General features: G+C 38.3%; 1 protein-coding gene across 4 annotated transcripts in view; it reads right to left on the bottom strand.

Moving 5' to 3' along the window:
• LOC134527598 (kinase D-interacting substrate of 220 kDa) overlaps nucleotides 1-19,150 on the bottom strand; it is a 354,998-nt gene that overhangs the window by 231,288 nt on the left and 104,560 nt on the right. The window contains exon 1 of one of the 4 annotated variants that reach the window (XM_063360421.1): nucleotides 6,773-6,965. The exons of the other annotated variants lie outside the window; for them this stretch is intronic. Within the exon in view, the coding sequence (XP_063216491.1) occupies nucleotides 6,773-6,949 (177 nt within the window). The 5' untranslated portion in view covers nucleotides 6,950-6,965. Of the gene's footprint in view, nucleotides 1-6,772; nucleotides 6,966-19,150 lie in introns of those variants that run through there. 4 annotated transcript variants of the gene reach the window in all.

Genomic DNA, 19,150 nt, shown 5'->3' with positions numbered 1-19,150 from the left:
TCGCCACCAAACAACTATGCTGTTCGGTGTACAGAAGAAGTACAGAGCGAGTTGCCTACCCGTCAGGCAATTCAAATTTAGCTTTTGACACACACGCAATTCGCGAAAACAGCTTGTTTACTATAACAACCCTTCTTAGTGTTTTAGGTGTATTTGTTAATAGTACAACAGAAAAATCGATTGAAGATTAAAGTGCACTTTTCTGACAGATGACTATCAACGTTTTTCATTTGACATTTGAATATTATTTCATCATTTCTGAGGGAAAAAAATACTACTAAATGGCAAACCAGCCTAGATGTTTCAGGGGGGAAAATATACTTTATTTTATATGAAGAAATAGTTCATGTTTCATTACAGCCCAATGCCTCACACAAATCTGTCAAAGTACACTCGTTCATGCTAACTAGTGTTTGAGTTCCGTTGTTAGAATCATTATTTACCGATATTTTGCAAAGATGCAAGTAGTTTTTTATATTGCTTTTTAAATAAACTTATAGATTAAAAAATTTAAAAAAAAAAACGTTTCATCGTTGAATGAAATAAACATTTTAATTTAAGTTTTTTGTCCAACAGCCAAATAGTGCATTAAAACTCTGTATAACTAAAAAAAAGTGGGGTGTTTGATATCATGTCTTAAATTTTATATCAGTAATAACAATATGATTTGTAATATATTTTAAATCACTTATATTCGGATATAGTCAATACGTAAATGAATATGAACTTAATGGAGTGCTATGAGCGAAAAGTATTTGTTACAATGAACTTAAAATTAGTCATTAATGTTCACGTTATCTAGTTATTTCAGCTAATGCGTCAACATAACATGGAAATTTTCTTGTTATCTTAGAGCAATCAAGTTCTTCTACTAGAAGACCATCCAGTGACTTTGTGCGACTGAGAGCTACATAAGCCTGTCCGGCGATCCCAAATAAACTACTGCATAATCTACACCGCACCTTGCAACATTCGCCTTTCGGCAGTACCAAAGCTGTAATACGCTGGAAATTGAATGGCTATTGGTTTAATTATATGTACACCATCTGTGCCTAAATCACACGGACTGATGGAATGTCCGTATCATAAACTTGATAACGCCGAAAGAGTGGTCAGATAATTTCAGATATAGTACCCATATTGGCATTAAGGAACCCCGAGCATATTTTCCACCATAACCCGACCTTCTCAGAAATACTCTAAATCAAAAAGAATACAATTTTGAAATTTTAGAGGAAGAGGAAAACGAATCTCAGGCACATTTTCCACCATAACACGTTTTCGGAATCACTCTAAATCGAAAATATGTTCTTAAAATTTACCAAAATGTAGGGGCATTAGACCTCTCGCCCCCCCCCCCCCCCCCCCTCTTTCACGAACACATTTTCAACCATAACCTTACCTTTTGGATCGGAAACACTCGAAATCGAAAAAGCATTGAGTTTTAGAATTTTCGAAATTTGGGGTTTAACCCCCTCCCCCCTTTTTTTCCACGGGCACAGTCAACCTGGGGCTAATTCCCACCATGGCCCGACCTCATGGATACAAAAAAAAAAACTGGTTATTACTCATGGCTCGAAATTAGTGAAATTAAACCTCTGAAATACCCCCCCCCCCCCCTTTTTTTTCCCAACTTCCCCATAACCATAAGACCTTAAGTTATCAAAATATTGTATTGTCGGAAGTTATTTATATGTATGCAAAATTTCAACACAAACGGATGTCGAAAAGAGGGTAATAATTGAATGGAATGATTTTATTACATAGTCCATACATACATACATACATACATACATACATACATACATACATACATACATACATGCATGCATGCATGCATACATACATACATACATACTTACATACATACATACATACATACATACATGTGAAGCTAATAAAAGCATAGCAAAATGGTATCCAAAAATTATTTTTTAAGAATGTAGGGATGATATGTTCGTCGTATTTTCTCATAAACCGCAATCACATTAGCGCGACAGCAAGATATCGCATTACTGCGTACATGCTGTTTTCACCAAAATACAAAAAAAAAAATTCTGGCCGTTACATATGCACCAAACATACGACAGCCGTTCTGTTTACATACTGTTTTTCATCGGCAGGTCTGAAATAAACATATTTAAAATTTAAAATTCATTCGGGAAAACCAGTGAGCGTGAATATATTCCAAAGAATTCACAGGTAAATTTAATAAACTAAACTTTTAAAAATACAATAAGAGTAATAGTATTGCCCAGACCAGTACAACCATTTTTCAAAGGAAACAAAATGTTGAGCTTGTCGCGATATTGTAATTCCAGTACAAAGGAATCACTTCAGAGCATTTGCCCGCGTTTCCAGCGTTGCTTGGAAACACCCTGTACGTGTGTTCGTGTCTTCCCGTCGCTCTTCGCGAAGATAACGGACCGGTCGCGCGTCTCTCCCGACGTGACGTGGCGTGGCATGACGTCACGAGCCCCGTGCCGTCACGTGACGTCACGCGGCCGGCGGGGAACGGAGGCGGCCGAGCTTCGCCGATCTTGCACGTGACGGTCAGCTGCTAGGGAGGAACACGTGTTTCCGTCGTGCTGCAAGCCGCGCTGACTGCGATCTCCCCCCCCCCCCCCCCCCTTTTTCACGACGCACTAGCACATTAACTGTAGTCGCGGGCAGCCACGCTACAGGCTGCGGGACCGACCAGGGAGCTGACACAAGGCACACGCTACGAAGCACTTATCAGAAGGCTGTCCCTCAACTAATACCAACCTCGAAATAAAGCATCTACCAGTTCGATTTCCGTACCCACCCGATAGTGGCCAACCAATGTTTCACATGATGCCATAGACTGCACACTTGAAAGTTTTTTTGAGGTGAAACTTATTTGGGCGAGATGAGAGTAAAATTTCAAGGCCCAATTTTAATACAACGTTTTGGTGAATCGTTGTGAAACGTTTTTGACGCGAAAAGGACAGAGAATGGGCACTTGTTTCTAATCATTGTGTAAAATGGCATTTCAATGTTTTAAGTAGTTTAAGAATAATTAACAGTTTAATGATTTGGTTAGGTTAGTTAAGTGACCTATAAAATATAATTTTTTGTAAACGCTAGGTTAACTACGTTTAAAATATTGTTACACAACGTGTGAACGGTTGCTTACGTACGGTTCATATTTTAGATGTTACCATGAAGCCATAATATCAATATTAGTGTAAATATCTAGGAAACAAGTTCAAAATTTTAAATGATATTTTGGCTATGTTTTAATTTTGATTCTTTAAATCCTATTAACACTATTTTTTTTTAGACATTTCTTCTCTCTCTCTCTCTCTCTCTCTTTGCCATTTTACCACTAACAACATACTTACAAGTCGAGGTTTTAATTGCCAAAGAAATTTCACTTCTATAAAGTGAAATGAGTTAATTACACCCGCTCTTTTTTCAGTAACTTGATTTGTATTCTGTTGCCTGATATATATTCTGCTTGTTAGCTATTTGTAAAAAAAAATCAGGCAAAACAAATTTTCTGAATTTCACAAAATAGCTTCTATAAACTCTCCTTTTTTTAAAAAAAAAAATTTGTACATAAAGATATTAAGTTAGCGAAAAAAATATTAATACAGCGTGTGAAGCCATGCATGACTCAATATTCGGTTTGCTAAATAATAAAGCAAATTAGAATGTTCCTTGCAGGTAACGCAACACAAATATTTTCAGTTAAAAATATTTTCTTTTCAAGTCCTTTTTAGAAGATTTTATAGGATACAATGTTAATGCTCTGATTTTAATCAAACTTACCAAAACATTTCAGTTATAAACCATGTAGTCGGGGTGTCTAGCATCAGGGAAAACAGAAAATCGGAAATTACCTAGAAATTCAGTATTTTTGGAAACATCAGGAAATAGCCAGTTAAATGTGTGTACGAGTATTGTATTTTGCGTTCAGTCTTTGTTGCTCTGCTTTTTTTTTAATAGCAGAATTGCATTTATTTGTAAGTGAGGTTGAATTCAATATGTGATAGTGCCTCGAATGTGTCGTAAGAAACTGTGTGCATAGTTTCCAGGCTTTTTGTTAAAACAGTTATGTCACGATATTGGAGAATCCGTTAGTACTTTCTGACTATGTAGTGTTATGAAGTAGCGCAAAAATTTATACTGATTATTTCCAACGGAAATCTTACATTTTTTATCAGTGAAAAATTATAGAATACCTGGAGAAACTAGGTGTTTTGGTTTGTTGGCTTTGTTGGATAACCTGTGCAATGCTTCTTGACACTGGTTGGGTACCTCCCGAAACCTAATTCTAGACCACGCCCTGCACGGCATGGTGGAGTCGGTGTGAGAGCTGAGAAGCTACTTGTCTACGTCATAAAAAGACCGTGCTACAATCGAAAAAAAACATTTACACGTGGATAGTTATAGCGATAAGCACTTACACGACACAGAACTTCCACAGCAGCCTGGCTACAATGGACTTTAAACGCGTTCCTTTGGTAATCTTGGTGGTTTTATCTTGCGAAAATTAATGGTGTTGTCGTTGATCGTGAGTATCCTAGGAAAAATACTCGTATATAGCCCAGGAATCTCAACATTAAATTAGATTTAAAAAATTGGTCTGTAGTCGAAAAAAAAAAAAAGCACCGTAATGTTTATCGCGCATCTTTAATTTCTAGAAAATGTTAGACACGGCCTGGACGATACGCATTTTCCGCTTATTTATTGAATAAAGTTCTCACAGGATAACGTAATACGACATTCTGTGCTTCTGATTGTCCTACAACGTAACACAGTATTAGTAACATCACACCAATAGCCTGCAGCAAACTCTGCTGATACTGATATCGCTCTTAGTCATCGCCCCGTACAGTTGTTCCTAGTAAGATTGAATTACGTGGTATGCACAGCATTGTGTTGTGCTTGTGAAATGCTTTGATTGGTTATAGCGTAATCAGTTAGGAGGAAGTAGGAACCGTACGACTCTTGAGGTTACACCACTTCCGCTCCGAAAGATGGATTAAAATAAGTGAGACTATACTAAATTTTAAATTCACATTACCAAAAAACCAGTAGTTTTCGCACTAAGCTGGATTTGACATGAAAAAAATATATGTTTAAAAATACGAACGAGTACGGTATTATTCAAATGCACACATACATTAGTAAGTAGTAATGACATTCCTCTCTAAATAGTTGTCAAAATACACGCTCTGTACCTAAAAAAAAAAGGGGGGGGGGGGGGGCGAATCAGTAGCAAATTCTTTAATGTATAGCCACTTTGATTATTTTGTACAATTTTATAAATTTAGCTAAGACGTAATTCACATATGAAACATTTTGAAAGTTTTGCAAGGAGAGTGGTGAGGGGGTAGAACAAACGGAGGAGCTAATTACTGACGTTATCAGAATGGTTACAGAACATTACAGTAGCTGTTCGAACACACACCTCCGATAGCAGAGCGTTCCGCCGAACGCATGTGAACTGCGCGTGTACTCTGCGGCGACTGCTGTCAATGCTACGAGCACGCTTCACACGGGTGCGTTATTGCGCGTAGTCACAACTCAATACGCACTGGGACTACCCCCCATGTCGATGCAATGATTTAAATCCAAATAAAGTCAGTCATCAGACGCTTAGTTTATTCCACCTCGTCACCTCGTAGCATGTGGGCTACATTCACATGCGAGTGATCGGTGGTCATGCTCGCCAAGTCGTCGCAGTAATGTGGCGGGGGTAGTAGCATCGATCCTAGAACTGGTACCGAGTCGGTACCCAAGAAGTTATAACAACTCTGTAACACTGGAGGTTAAAAATTAAAATTTCCTAAAAACCCTGAAAAACTCAGGTTTCGACAAATTTTTTTTTTGTAAAACGAAATTATTATTGATTTAATGAATGACACACTAAAAATAAAGAGTTTAAATACGGTTAATCCAAAACTGTGTAACACATGATTTCATGCTTTCAGTGCATGCTGGGACTGCATAAAAATTTGCCATTAAGTTCATGAAAATCATTAAAAAAAAAAGACTTGTTTAGAAAAAAAGTAATTATTTATCACATATTCAAGTTTATCCATTGATCTTCGCGGCATGATTATATATATATTGGACCTGTGGTACATGATGCTTGCCGTTTTAATTTAATACGTCTAAATATCCTGTAGGTAAAAAAAACTAAAATATCACAAACAAACAAACTATGTCAGGTCATGTAGAATTTTTTCTTTAGTATATATTTTACAATCATAATTAATTGTTACATCATAAGTTTTTTATTATGTACAGAATCTTTCGACGTAATAAATTAAAACCGCAAGCATCATGTACCACAGGATCAACAAATATAGGATCATGAGAAGCCAAATTATTTACGATACTGCACCTTCGGCCTCTGTGCATAAGAGTGCGACGTGAAACAGCTACAAACAAGCTAGCATCCATGTAATGCAGACATTATCCAACACCATCTCCCCCCCCCCTCCCCCCACATCCCAGCCAAGAATCCGGTTCAGAAGTCAATTATTAAATAATGATTTGACAAGATGAAATTGACTTGGTGAAAATTCCCATTATTACTCCGTAATTCACAAATAAAATCAAAATAAACTCTACACTGCTAATCACTCGACAAAGCAGCATGCAGCGTGGCAGCTCTGGTCCAGTGCGCACGGGGAAAGCGGACAGCGGACAGGAAGCCGGGGAGAGAAGAAGAGGGGGAGAGGGGGAGAGGGGGAGAGTGGCACGCGTCTCAGCCCGGGCAGAGGCGAGGACTGACCTTGGTCACGTGATCCGGCCGCCAGACACGCACGCTCCTGGTGGGCACGGCGCGGTATTGCGCGCGCACCAGACGCGACATGCCGCCCGCTAGACGCCCGCCGACGCACTGCGCGCGAGGAGAGGGCAGGCGACACGTCACCCCGCGCCGGGGGATCTGGGTTCCCCCCTCCAACATCCGCCCTACTATTCACTCTCCCCGAGTCAGGAAGGCATGAACGCTGGTGTGACGTCGCGCACAACAACCCTGCTACCTAAACAAGCGATGCAGTCATCTTCAGGGGGGCGCAACTGAATAGCCGGAATATGGCCACTAAAAAAACTGTGCGGTTGAGAGATCAAAATTTAAGTTTTAAATTTGAGGAAAACATAGAAATTTCTTAAACATAATGAATTAAATAAAAAAGTAATTTTACAAACATTCTTAGTTCAGAATTATGGAATGGTGTATTAACGGAGTGGTGTATTGAGTATAATTGCAAACTATTATACTTTGTAAAAATGTTTTACGGTGTTGCATTATCTTGGAGGCAATTAAATAAGCATGGCTGTTATGTGTACCTACATATGCAGCTGTGTACACGTGTGTTTTTTTTTTTTTGGCAACTGAAACTGAAGTTACTTTTTTCAACACTCATACTTTGCGGTCATGCAGTTTATAAGTATTGAAACAAAATATAAAGAACTTTAACACTGTGTTTTGGTTTTTCTGTATTGGAAAATAGATAATCAAACATTTATGATGAATATTCCCAGCCCCAAACAACAAAAAAAAATCAAGGTAGCCAACATGTTCTTTCGAAAAATTAATGACTTTAAAGTTGTTAGGTTGCCTATGGATACCGCAGGGTTCGCTGATTTTCAAAGAAAATAAGAGCGTTAGAATGGAGTTGCGACTCTTTACCTTCGTTTCTTTGTGGTCATCTTTTCCTTGCCTAGTGATATGATTTCCGTGGCAGTCGACAGTTTGTATTTCAGAGTTTAGTTGTTTTTAGTGTGCATTTACTTGCCAATAATATATTACAAATATATTTTGAAATGTTGATAAAGTGTATTCCAAACTACACAGGAATGAAATTAAACTGTTATGAGTGGGGAAAACTGGATGGAGGCGCACAGCATTGGCGGTTTGCGCACTTTCCTGTGTTCTACGAACCGACTCAGCAGCTATTAGATTGTTGCGAACCTGGAAACTGTGCCGTCTATCACATGAGACCACACACAATCCTTCCTGCTAGCATCGCTGAGGTAGTCGCCTCGTCTGCACGTGCAACACCAAACATGGGCGTGTTGCAACCTGTTGCGACCTGTGATGCTTCTACGCAGACGTCCAAACGACGTGCGTCTCGTCGTCGAAGTTCAGGCATTGAATCTGTCCCAACTAGCACAGAGCCAAAGCCCAGGCGCAGACGTGGTCACAGACGTCATCGACCATGTCTCGCTAGAGATGTCGACGTCGCAGAAGATGACCGGCTCTCTTCCGTAAGTTTCGCGAGATTTAGTTACTGCTCCAATGTCAACCGGGATAGACTGTTTACCGTCAGCAGCGGGGACCTCAATGGTAGCAACGTTGATGGAGTCGGAGATTCCGATACCGGCTGCCAAGGAGACATCGATATGTGCTGTTCCAGCATCAGCTGAAGTTTCAACATCAGCATTGAATACTTCAATTAATGACGAGCGAACATCGCATCGGTGCAAATACTGTGGTGTATCATTTACTAGCACTTCAAGCGCGCGCAGACATGAAAGAAGCAGTTGTCCGAATAATTTACAGAAAAGAACAGTGTTTCAATGTGACAAGTGCAGTAAACTAATTTCACGTCTCGATAGCTTACATCGTCATTATAAACAATGCTCCGAGAAAGTTAAGTGCAAGTATAATGAACATGGTTATTGTTTTGACTCATGTGTTGTACCAGCTAATGAGAATATATAAGTGAGACCCTGGTGATATGAACTTCAGTCCGTCTCTGGCTGCGGCGATGAACGGATCGGATAGTTAGACTTGTATAACATAATAGACCAGTATCTAGCTATTCTTGAGAACTCGATGGCATCATTACCACTATCAACACCAACCTGGATCGAAGGTCTACCATCATCAGTGCAGAGCCCGATGACAACGTCGTTTACAGCTACACCTACTCTCTCAGCACAGCAGGAGATTTCGTCGTGTGTAACATCTTCCGCAGAGCAGACCTCAAAGGCTTCAGAAGTTAACATTTCAGCAGTGTTACAATGGTTGTCAACAATTCCAGTGCCATTGATGAAGGAAGGAGCATCCAACGGTGTTCCATCGCCCAACTGTACGTACTGTGAGATCAAAAACTTGAAATTACGAGATAATGTAATACACAATTGTAGTAATAACTCTGAACGCATTAAATATTAATTCAACAGGTGTTTAAGCAAGTTTAAACACTATGGAAGATTAAAACGACACCTTAGTAATTGTGATTGACTGGCTGTACATTCATCAGAATCAAGCTGTATATTTTGTAACAAAACATTAGCAAATATTCAAAGTGCAAAACAACATGAAATATAACACTGTCCTTTTAATGAAATCGATAATTCATCTTAATGTGAAAATTGTGGTGTATCAATATGTCGACCTGATAAACTGAATAGACATTTAAAGTCATGTAAAGGACTTAGTCCGTACAATAAGAAGACTGTTTGATCCGAGAAATCCACAAGACTTTAGTAATTTATCTGTGTTTTTTTGAACTTGTAGTAGTGTAGAATTTATGTATAAAATTTTATGTTTATTAAAAGAACTTGCGGTTTTTTTATTTTCTCAAACCTGTTACTACGGTGACATTTTTTTTAAATTAAAGTTGTTTCGTATCGCTCAGGGATCGAACCAAGGACGGGAATCGATCTAATCGATCTAATCAATCAGTATATTGATTACAAATTTATTTAATGAATTTTGGAATTTTTTTCATTAAAATCGGATAATGAATAAAGATTTTCAAGATGGCGTCCGTAACGATAATTGATACAGTGGTGACAATTCAAAATGTCGGGTGTGGTGTAAGATGTTTTTATTAGTTTTAATTGAGAATTTTTTAAATATATTAATAAATTACTGGTTTATTCTCGCCGGAAATCGAACCGAGGACCGAAATCGATTAAATAACTCAACATTTGAAGTAGGAAATTTTTAAAATATTTTTTTGATTTTTTTCGGAATTTCTAGCATTGAAATTACAGATTTTCAAGATGACGACCGTAACGATAATTGGAACAGTTACGTCTTAATACAAGATGGTGGTTCTGTCTCGAACAGGTGATGATATTATTACTTCAAATTTAAAAAAAAATACAAGTCCGAATATGCATGTTATTTTTATATATACCTACCTTATTTAATTCTCAGTCTGGTAAATGTCTCGATGGTCATGCGGTTAAAGGCGTATGTTTTCCAACCTAGAGATCAGAGCTGCATGGATCGAATCACATCGCTTCCAATGTATTTTGCATAAAAAATTAAGTTTAATATGTCGATAAGGACCATAATAGCTATGGTTGGTAATGGAACATCGACCTTATGTGATGAGACAGAGCGACGCTGGCGCTCTCTATGAACAAACAGCAGAAACAAAGTCGACGGTATCCAAGATGGCGGCCTCCAGTGGAACAGAAAAAAAAATCAAGAGCGACACTGGCGCTCTCTAGGAACAAACAACAGAAACTAATTCGACGGCATCCAATATGGTAGCCTCCAGCGGAACAGAAAAAAATCAATATGGCGACCAGACAAAAATTTCATCAAGAGTGAGTGGGGTGCTCGATTTAAAGATGGCGGATACAAGATGGCCTGGGTCAAGGTCAAGTCAAAGGTCAAGGTCACGGTCATCCAAGATGGCCGCCGTGACGTTAGAATCAAATATGGCGGTCAGCTCCTCTGGCTCCTTACCCTGGACCCTGGCGCCGGACCGGCTATTACATACTACTAAATCAGTATTGTTAAACAGTGTTATATGAGTATTTTTTTAGCTTTGTAATAACTAAATTTTTTTCTAAATATCTTTGGGTGCAATGAGAGTAAAATTTCATTTGCAATTTCAAGGCCGAATTTTAATATACAAAGTTTTCGTGAAACATTATTTTGAAACGTTTCGACGCCAAAGAGATATAAAAAGAGCACCTACGAGTCGCAATTTAAATTGCCAAACAAGTTTCATTTCTATCAGGTGCAATGAGTTACACGCACTCTTTTTTTTTACATTATTTAATAATTAATATTAATAAATTAGAATAAACATTCAGCATATTTCTTTTCATTATTAATTTCATTTCAACTTAATTATTTTACTAAAGTAAATAATTAATTTTATACTAGTGTTTATATTAATGTTAAATCCTGAGTAATATTTTTTTAAATTTTAAATTTAATTTATACTTTACCAGCCGTATGCCCCATTTGTTTTATCTCGCGCGAACAGAAATAAAGCGGGCTGTGCAGTGGCCGGCACGGTGGCCACACAGGCGGTGGTAATATTAGACACGTTGTTCGCCCGTGCACGAGGGGGCGTGACGGCGGGTGAAGTTCAAGGTCACAGGCGTGCACGGGCTAGCCCTCGATGGGAGGGGTTCTGGGTTCGAGTCCCAGGTAAGCCATGGGCGTGAGTTTGCATCGTGTAGTTTCGTCACTAAGTGTAGTGTATTACTGTTACTAAATCAGCACTTACAACAGTTTTATCAGATGGAATTCAAACAAAACTAATAATTACTCAGTTCAATAATATGCCTTGAAACAGCTGAGAAACACTGATATGCAGGACGAACTTCCTTATCATTGATGCTTAGCGAAACCCTCCTCTCGAGATCGTGAGTGAACATCCTGCATCCCACATAAAAAATAAATAATATTTACCTCAGCACAAAACGTGGCGATATCTGTTGGCGCGAATCGGGACTACTTGCAACAAGTTCTTTTGCATGAGATAAATTAACACTCGCAGCTGAATTGAGTCAAGACATATAGAGCCATTCAGTCTCGTAGCCTCGAAGACTTAAAGACTTGTAGCCTAGTAGCCTTGTAGCCTCGTAGACTTGTAGACTTGTAGACTTGTAGCCTCTTATACTTGTAGCATCGTAGTCTTGTAGCCACGTAGCCAAGTTGTCTCGTAAGCAAGTAAAATTTGAGCAGTTAGGCATAAGACAGCAGGCGCCAAAGACAGTTGGAAACAAAAACTTTTGGAGTCAATTACTTTTGTAGCTAATGAATTTTGGAGCCAAATACTTTTGGAGCCAAAGACTTTTGGAGCCAATGACTTTTGGACCTTAATGACTATTGGAGCCAATGACATTTATAATCAAAGACTGTTGGAGGTATTGTATTCTAGCATAAATTGGCGATCGCATCCTACTGAATTAAATGTTCGTACAAATTTACGTCCTTTTCGTTAAATGTACATAGTAGTAGTATACGAATGTATGTTCTGGAACATGGCTTCTGGCTGTGGTGCCTGTGGTGACACCCGCCATATTGGATTGTGACGTCACGGCGGCCATCTTGGATGACCTTGACCTTGACCTTTGACCTTGACCTTTAATTTGATCCTCAAAAATCGCCAAAATCCGCCAAAATTGGGCAAAATTTGCCCAAAATTCCTCAAAATTCGCCAAAATTTCCATTTTTGTGAAAAAAAATTCCGCCAAAAAATCTCAAAAAATTCCACAAATTAAAAATTTCTCTTTTCGAGGGAAAAATTTCCCGTTTCGAGGGAAAAATTCCCGTTTTTAGTCCTTAAAAATCCCAGCGGCTGAAAATTCCTAAAACTGGCTTAAGCATCCTTAACTCAAGCCTCAGTTAAGCCATTTATAGGATTATGACGTCACCGTTGCATTTTCCGTTACGCCCGCCATCTTTAACTTTTTTATTTATTATTCGATTTTAATGAAATTTTTTTAAAAATTATAAAAAAATTAAATTAATAAAATTTTAATATATTTTTTTTTAAAAATTGTACTTTTTAGACACGGAGTTCGGAGTCCTCGGTTCGAACCCGACGAGGGCAAAAAAAATTAAAAATGGCGACCGATCCTTCCTCACAGTGGCTGCAGGCAGACTGACTCCCAACACTTTTTTTTTTTTTCAAAGCATATATAACGTCACCTAGTATGACGTCATGTCCGCCATCTTGTCTTCATTGCTGGAGACCACCATCTTGTTTTCATCGGCGAGAGTGCGCTGATGCCATGTTAGTTTAATTCGTACCCGCCAGAGTGCAGTAATCATTTATTATTGCTGTGACACCCACCATCTTGAAATTTGGACGCCATCTTGGAATTTTGTAATTATTTAGCTAGAAATTCGGGAAAAATTCCAAAATTCATTAAATAAATCACTCATTAATTTACATATTGATTCGATCGATTCCTGTCCTTGGTTTGATACCCGATCGATGCAATAATGTTTAATTTTATGTAAAAAAAATAATAATTTCAATAAACCACGTTCAACATTATTAAAGAGACTTTAAATCATCTACTACCTTCATCCTATCAGACATCAAGACCACCATATTGTAAATTCGTAATTTTAATGCTAGAGATTCGGATAAAGTTCAAAATTCATTAAATAAATTTGTAATCTAAATGATGATTGATTAGATCGACTTAGGTCCTTGGTTCGATCCCTGGCCGATACAAAACAACTTTAATTTAAAAAAATACTAAAAAAGTGTTAGGTTTGAGAAAATAAAAACACCACAAGTTCTTTTAAAAAAATTTTATTACATAAATTCAATACACTACTACAAGTACAAAAAAAAAACACTGACAAATTACTAAAGCCTTTTGGATTCCTCGATTCAAACAGTCTTCTTATTGTACGGACTAAGCCTTTTACATGACTTTAAATGTCTATCCGATCCGGTCATCAACGCAGCCAGAGACGGACTGAAGTTCATATCACTTATATAGTCTCATTAGCCGGTACAAACATGAGTCAAATCAATAACCATGTTCATTATACGTCTCGGAGCATTTTTTATAATGACGATGTAAGCTATCGAGACGTGAAATTAGTTTATTGCACTTATTGCACTGAAATTGTATTCTTTGAACATTATAAGAACAACCGCTTCTTTCATGTCTGCGAGCATTTGAGGTGATAGTAAATGATACACCACAGTATTTGCACTGATGCGAAGTACGATCTTCATTTATTGAAGTATTCAATGCTGATGAAACTTCAGCTAATGGTGGAACAGTACATATCGAAGTCTCCTCCAGTGTTGTCAGAGACATTGCCAACGGGATCTGCTCCAACATCGTCGGCGCCGACATCATGGTTCCCGTAGTCGATGGTACATCCTCCATCGAGTACGACGTTAAAGTCGGCAAAGATGCCATCGAAGTCTCAAGAACAAGCAATTACACGTCTTATGCACCAGAAGAAACAAACTAGATGATCCGTACACCGTCGACGTCAGTAACAAAACTGAGCGTCCTGCTGTCTAGGACTCGCTTATATACATGCACCGTATGGAATAATACGATAGTCAAATCAAGAACATTTTACTAAAATACTAGAGTCAAAACAACATTAAAAAAATAGAAGCACCATCAAAAAAAAAGGAAGCACACTTGGAAGCACCTTCAAAAAAGGAAAAAAAAAAAAAAATTGGAAGCACCATCAAAAAAAAAAGGAAGCACACTTGGAAGCACCTTCAAAAAAGGAAAAAAAAATTGGAAGCACCGACTACGAAAAGGCAGCACATTTGGCAGCACCGACAACGAAAAGGCAGCACATTTGGAAGCATCGACAACGCAAAGGCAGCACATTTGGAAGCACCGACTACGAAAAAGCAGCACATTTGGAAGCACCGCCTACGAAAAGGCAGCACATTTGGAAGCACCGACAACGAAAAGGCAGCACATTTGAAAGCACCGACAACGAAAAGGCAGCACATTTGGAAGCACCGACTACGAAAAGGCAGCACATTTGGAAGCACCGACAACGAAAAGGCAGCACATTTGGCAGCACCGACAACGAAAAGGCAGCACATTTGGCAGCACCGACAACGAAAAGGCAGCACATTTGGCAGCACCGACAACGAAAAGGCAGCACATTTGGAAGCACCGACAACGAAAAGGCAGCACAGTTGGAAGCACCGACAACGCAAAGGCAGCACATTTGGAAGCACCGACTACGAAAAGGCATCACATTTGGAAGCACCGCCTACGAAAAGGCAGCACATTTGGAAGCTCCGACAACGAAAAGGCAGCACATTTGGAAGCACCGACAACGAAAAGGCAGCACATTTGGAAGCACCGACTACGAAAAGGCAGCACATTTGGAAGCACCGACAACGAAAAGGCAGCACATTTGGAAGCACCGACAACGAAAAGGCAGCACATTTGGAAGCACCATCATCGAAAAGGCAGCACATTTGGAAGCACCGACAACGAAAAGGCAGCACATTTGGAAGCACCGACAACGAAAAGGCAGCACATTTGGAAGCACCATCATCGAAAAGGCAGCACATTTGGAAGCTCCATCAACAAAAAAAAAAAAAAGGCAACAAGGAAGCACAAGTTACGAGATCTAAGTCTTAGAAATCAGAATACAAGAAATAAAAACATTAAATTCTTATAATTTAAATTGTTTATTTTATTGCTTTACATTATACAAATGCAAGTAAAACAAGCCATTATTGTATGTAGCCAGCATTCCTCAGTTCCTTGAGTATGAAGGATATTTCTTTGATGCACGAATAGTTTCCTGCACAAAGCGAACCATGTAGAAGTCTTAGCCGGTCAACCAATATGTTTGGATCTTTCCATGATGTGTAATCAATCTCTTCTACCACCATCTTCCTTGCATCTTTATAAATATTATGATCTCTGGTGTCTTCCATTTTACCACCAACCTCAGGGTAACTTTCATGTTTGAGACGGTGATCATCACAAGCTTGATCAGATTTATTTAATATATCACGTCGTTTCCACCGTTTCGGTCTCAGGACACCGCCACATTCTTCGATCTTGGCAGATTTAGGTGCTTCATCATAGTCTATGTCTTTGTCATCAGCCTCAGAGTCACTGTAACAATCACCGTAGAAGGAATCGTCTTCACCCAATTTTCCGTAATATTTCGATGTTGATGATGTTGAAGCGTCTTCATCGTCTTCATGCTTCCTTTTTCGGAGTCCATCATTTTTACAAAGTAGGAAAGATCTACTTGAATTCGGCTGGAATACATTCTCACTTTTCACGTTAAGGATTCTTCCATTGTCTTCATTCTTCCGTAAATCATCAACCTCCTTCAATTTAAGTTCTTTGTCGAGATCGGAAGAGCCAAGAAAATTATTGTGGTAATGCAGATCACTCTTCCTTAGGATGGTAGATTCATCGTTGTCCTCTAGCTTGTACGCAGGCTTGGCGCTACAAGTTCTTCCATGTCTTTTTAGGCTCTCTCTCCGCGTAAACGACTTGCTACATCGAACACAACTTATCATATTGCGCAGTGGATTTTTAACACAGTCATTCTTCTCGTGTTGTCTTTTATTCTTTCTCAAGATAAAATCTTTACTGCAAAACTTACACCTATGTTCTTTCGATACAGCGTCAGATCCCAAATCAGAATTCATATTAGTTACTGAGACTAATGCCAGATACCAATTGAGTGTTTTAAATTAGATTCAATACTTAAATATAAATTTTTTCATATTTCATCAGCGAGAATTAATATATCTCCTGCAAAAGTACTTTATGCATGTAGTTCTGCTTTTCAACAACAGATGTCGCCACATGTTGCTTGCAGGTAAATAATATTTAGTTATTTTATGCGGGATGCGGGATGCTCACTAACGATCGCAAAAGAAGGATGGCTTCGCTAGACTCCAAGGAAAAGGAAGTTCGTCTTGCATGTTGGTGCTCCACAGATGTCTCATGGCATAATATTAATTTGACTGAGTAATGATATGTGTTAATTCCACCTTATAAAAATATTACAAGTTTTGATTTAGTAGCAGAAATTATCGAATTAAATGTAACTCCAAATAAAATGACATGTCTCATTAGACAAAAAAAAAATCCATGCAGAGAGCGGTTTCTCAGAATAGTCAGAAACACTTGAAGAAACCACAGGAATGATTGCAAGAACACGAGAAAACCATCTAAATATTGACAAGAATATTCAGGAGCACACGGAGATAACCACCATAATATTGACAAGAATAATCGGAAGCACACGGAGAAAACCGCCACAAGTTTTCTTTGTTATCATAAAATTACAGAAAAAAATAAAAAATAAAAAAAAACACAACAAATTCAAAAACTGATTCTGGCTTGGACTAGAACTCTATCTTTGCTCAACAATGAGAAGTTCACAAGCTAGCATAATCAGTTTTTGAATTTGTTGTGTTTTTTTTTATTTTTGATTTTTTTCTGTAATTTTATGATAACAAAGAAAACTTGTGGCGGTTTTCTCCGTGTGCTTCCGATTATTCTTGTCAATATTATGGTGGTTATCTCCGTGTGCTCCTGAATATTCTTGTCAATATTTAGATGGTTTTCTCGTGTTCTTGCAATCATTCCTGTGGTTTCTTCAAGTGTTTCTGACTATTCTGAGAAACCGCTCTCTGCATGGATTTTTTTTTTGTCTAATGAGACATGTCATTTTATTTGGAGTTACATTTAATTCGATAATTTCTGCTACTAAATCAAAACTTGTAATATTTTTATAAGGTGGAATTAACACATATCATTACTCAGTCAAATTAATATTATGCCATGAGACATCTGTGGAGCACCAACATGCAAGACGAACTTCCTTTTCCTTGGAGTCTAGCGAAGCCATCCTTCTTTTGCGATCGTTAGTGAGCATCCCGCATCCCGCATAAAATAACTAAATATTATTTACCTGCAAGCAACATGTGGCGACATCTGTTGTTGAAAAGCAGAACTACATGCATAAAGTACTTTTGCAGGAGATATATTAATTCTCGCTGATGAAATATGAAAAAATTTATATTTAAGTATTGAATCTAATTTAAAACACTCAATTGGTATCTGGCATTAGTCTCAGTAACTAATATGAATTCTGATTTGGGATCTGACGCTGTATCGAAAGAACATAGGTGTAAGTTTTGCAGTAAAGATTTTATCTTGAGAAAGAATAAAAGACAACACGAGAAGAATAAAAGACAACACGAGAAGAATGACTGTGTTAAAAATCCACTGCGCAATATGATAAGTTGTGTTCGATGTAGCAAGTCGTTTACGCGGAGAGAGAGCCTAAAAAGACATGGAAGAACTTGTAGCGCCAAGCCTGCGTACAAGCTAGAGGACAACGATGAATCTACCATCCTAAGGAAGAGTGATCTGCATTACCACAATAATTTTCTTGGCTCTTCCGATCTCGACAAAGAACTTAAATTGAAGGAGGTTGATGATTTACGGAAGAATGAAGACAATGGAAGAATCCTTAACGTGAAAAGTGAGAATATATTCCAGCCGAATTCAAGTAGATCTTTCCTACTTTGTAAAAATGATGGACTCCTAAAAAGGAAGCATGAAGACGATGAAGACGCTTCAACATCATCAACATCGAAATATTACGGAAAATTGGGTGAAGACGGTTCCTTCTACGGTGATTGTTACAGTGACTCTGAGGCTGATGACAAAGACATAGACTATGATGAAGCACCTAAAGCTGCCAAGATCGAAGAATGTGGCGGTGTCCTGAGACCGAAACGGTGGAAACGACGTGATATATTAAATAAATCTGATCAAGCTTGTGATGATCACCGTCTCAAACATGAAAGTTACCCTGAGGTTGGTGGTAAAATGGAAGACACCAGAGATCATAATATTTATAAAGGTGCAAGGAAGATGGTGGTAGAAGAGATTGATTACACATCATGGAAAGATCCAAACATATTGGTTGACCGGCTAAGACTTCTACATGGTTCGCTTTGTGCAGGAAACTATTCGTGCATCAAAGAAATATCCTGCATACTCAAGGAACTGAGGAATGCTGGCTACATACAATAATGGCTTGTTTTACTTGCATTTGTATAATGTAAAGCAATAAAATAAACAATTTAAATTATAAGAATTTAATGTTTTTATTTCTTGTATTCTGATTTCTAAGACTTAGATCTCGTAACTTGTGCTTCCTTGTTGCCTTTTTTTTTTTTTTTGTTGATGGAGCTTCCAAATGTGCTGCCTTTTCGATGATGGTGCTTCCAAATGTGCTGCCTTTTCGTTGTCGGTGCTTCCAAATGTGCTGCCTTTTCGTTGTCGGTGCTTCCAAATGTGCTGCCTTTTCGATGATGGTGCTTCCAAATGTGCTGCCTTTTCGTTGTCGGTGCTTCCAAATGTGCTGCCTTTTCGTTGTCGGTGCTTCCAA

Source organism: Bacillus rossius, chromosome 1 (genome assembly GCF_032445375.1).
Source record: "Bacillus rossius redtenbacheri isolate Brsri chromosome 1, Brsri_v3, whole genome shotgun sequence".
Taxonomy (NCBI): Eukaryota; Metazoa; Arthropoda; class Insecta; order Phasmatodea; family Bacillidae; genus Bacillus; species Bacillus rossius.
This window is presented reverse-complemented; position numbering and strand designations above follow the sequence as displayed.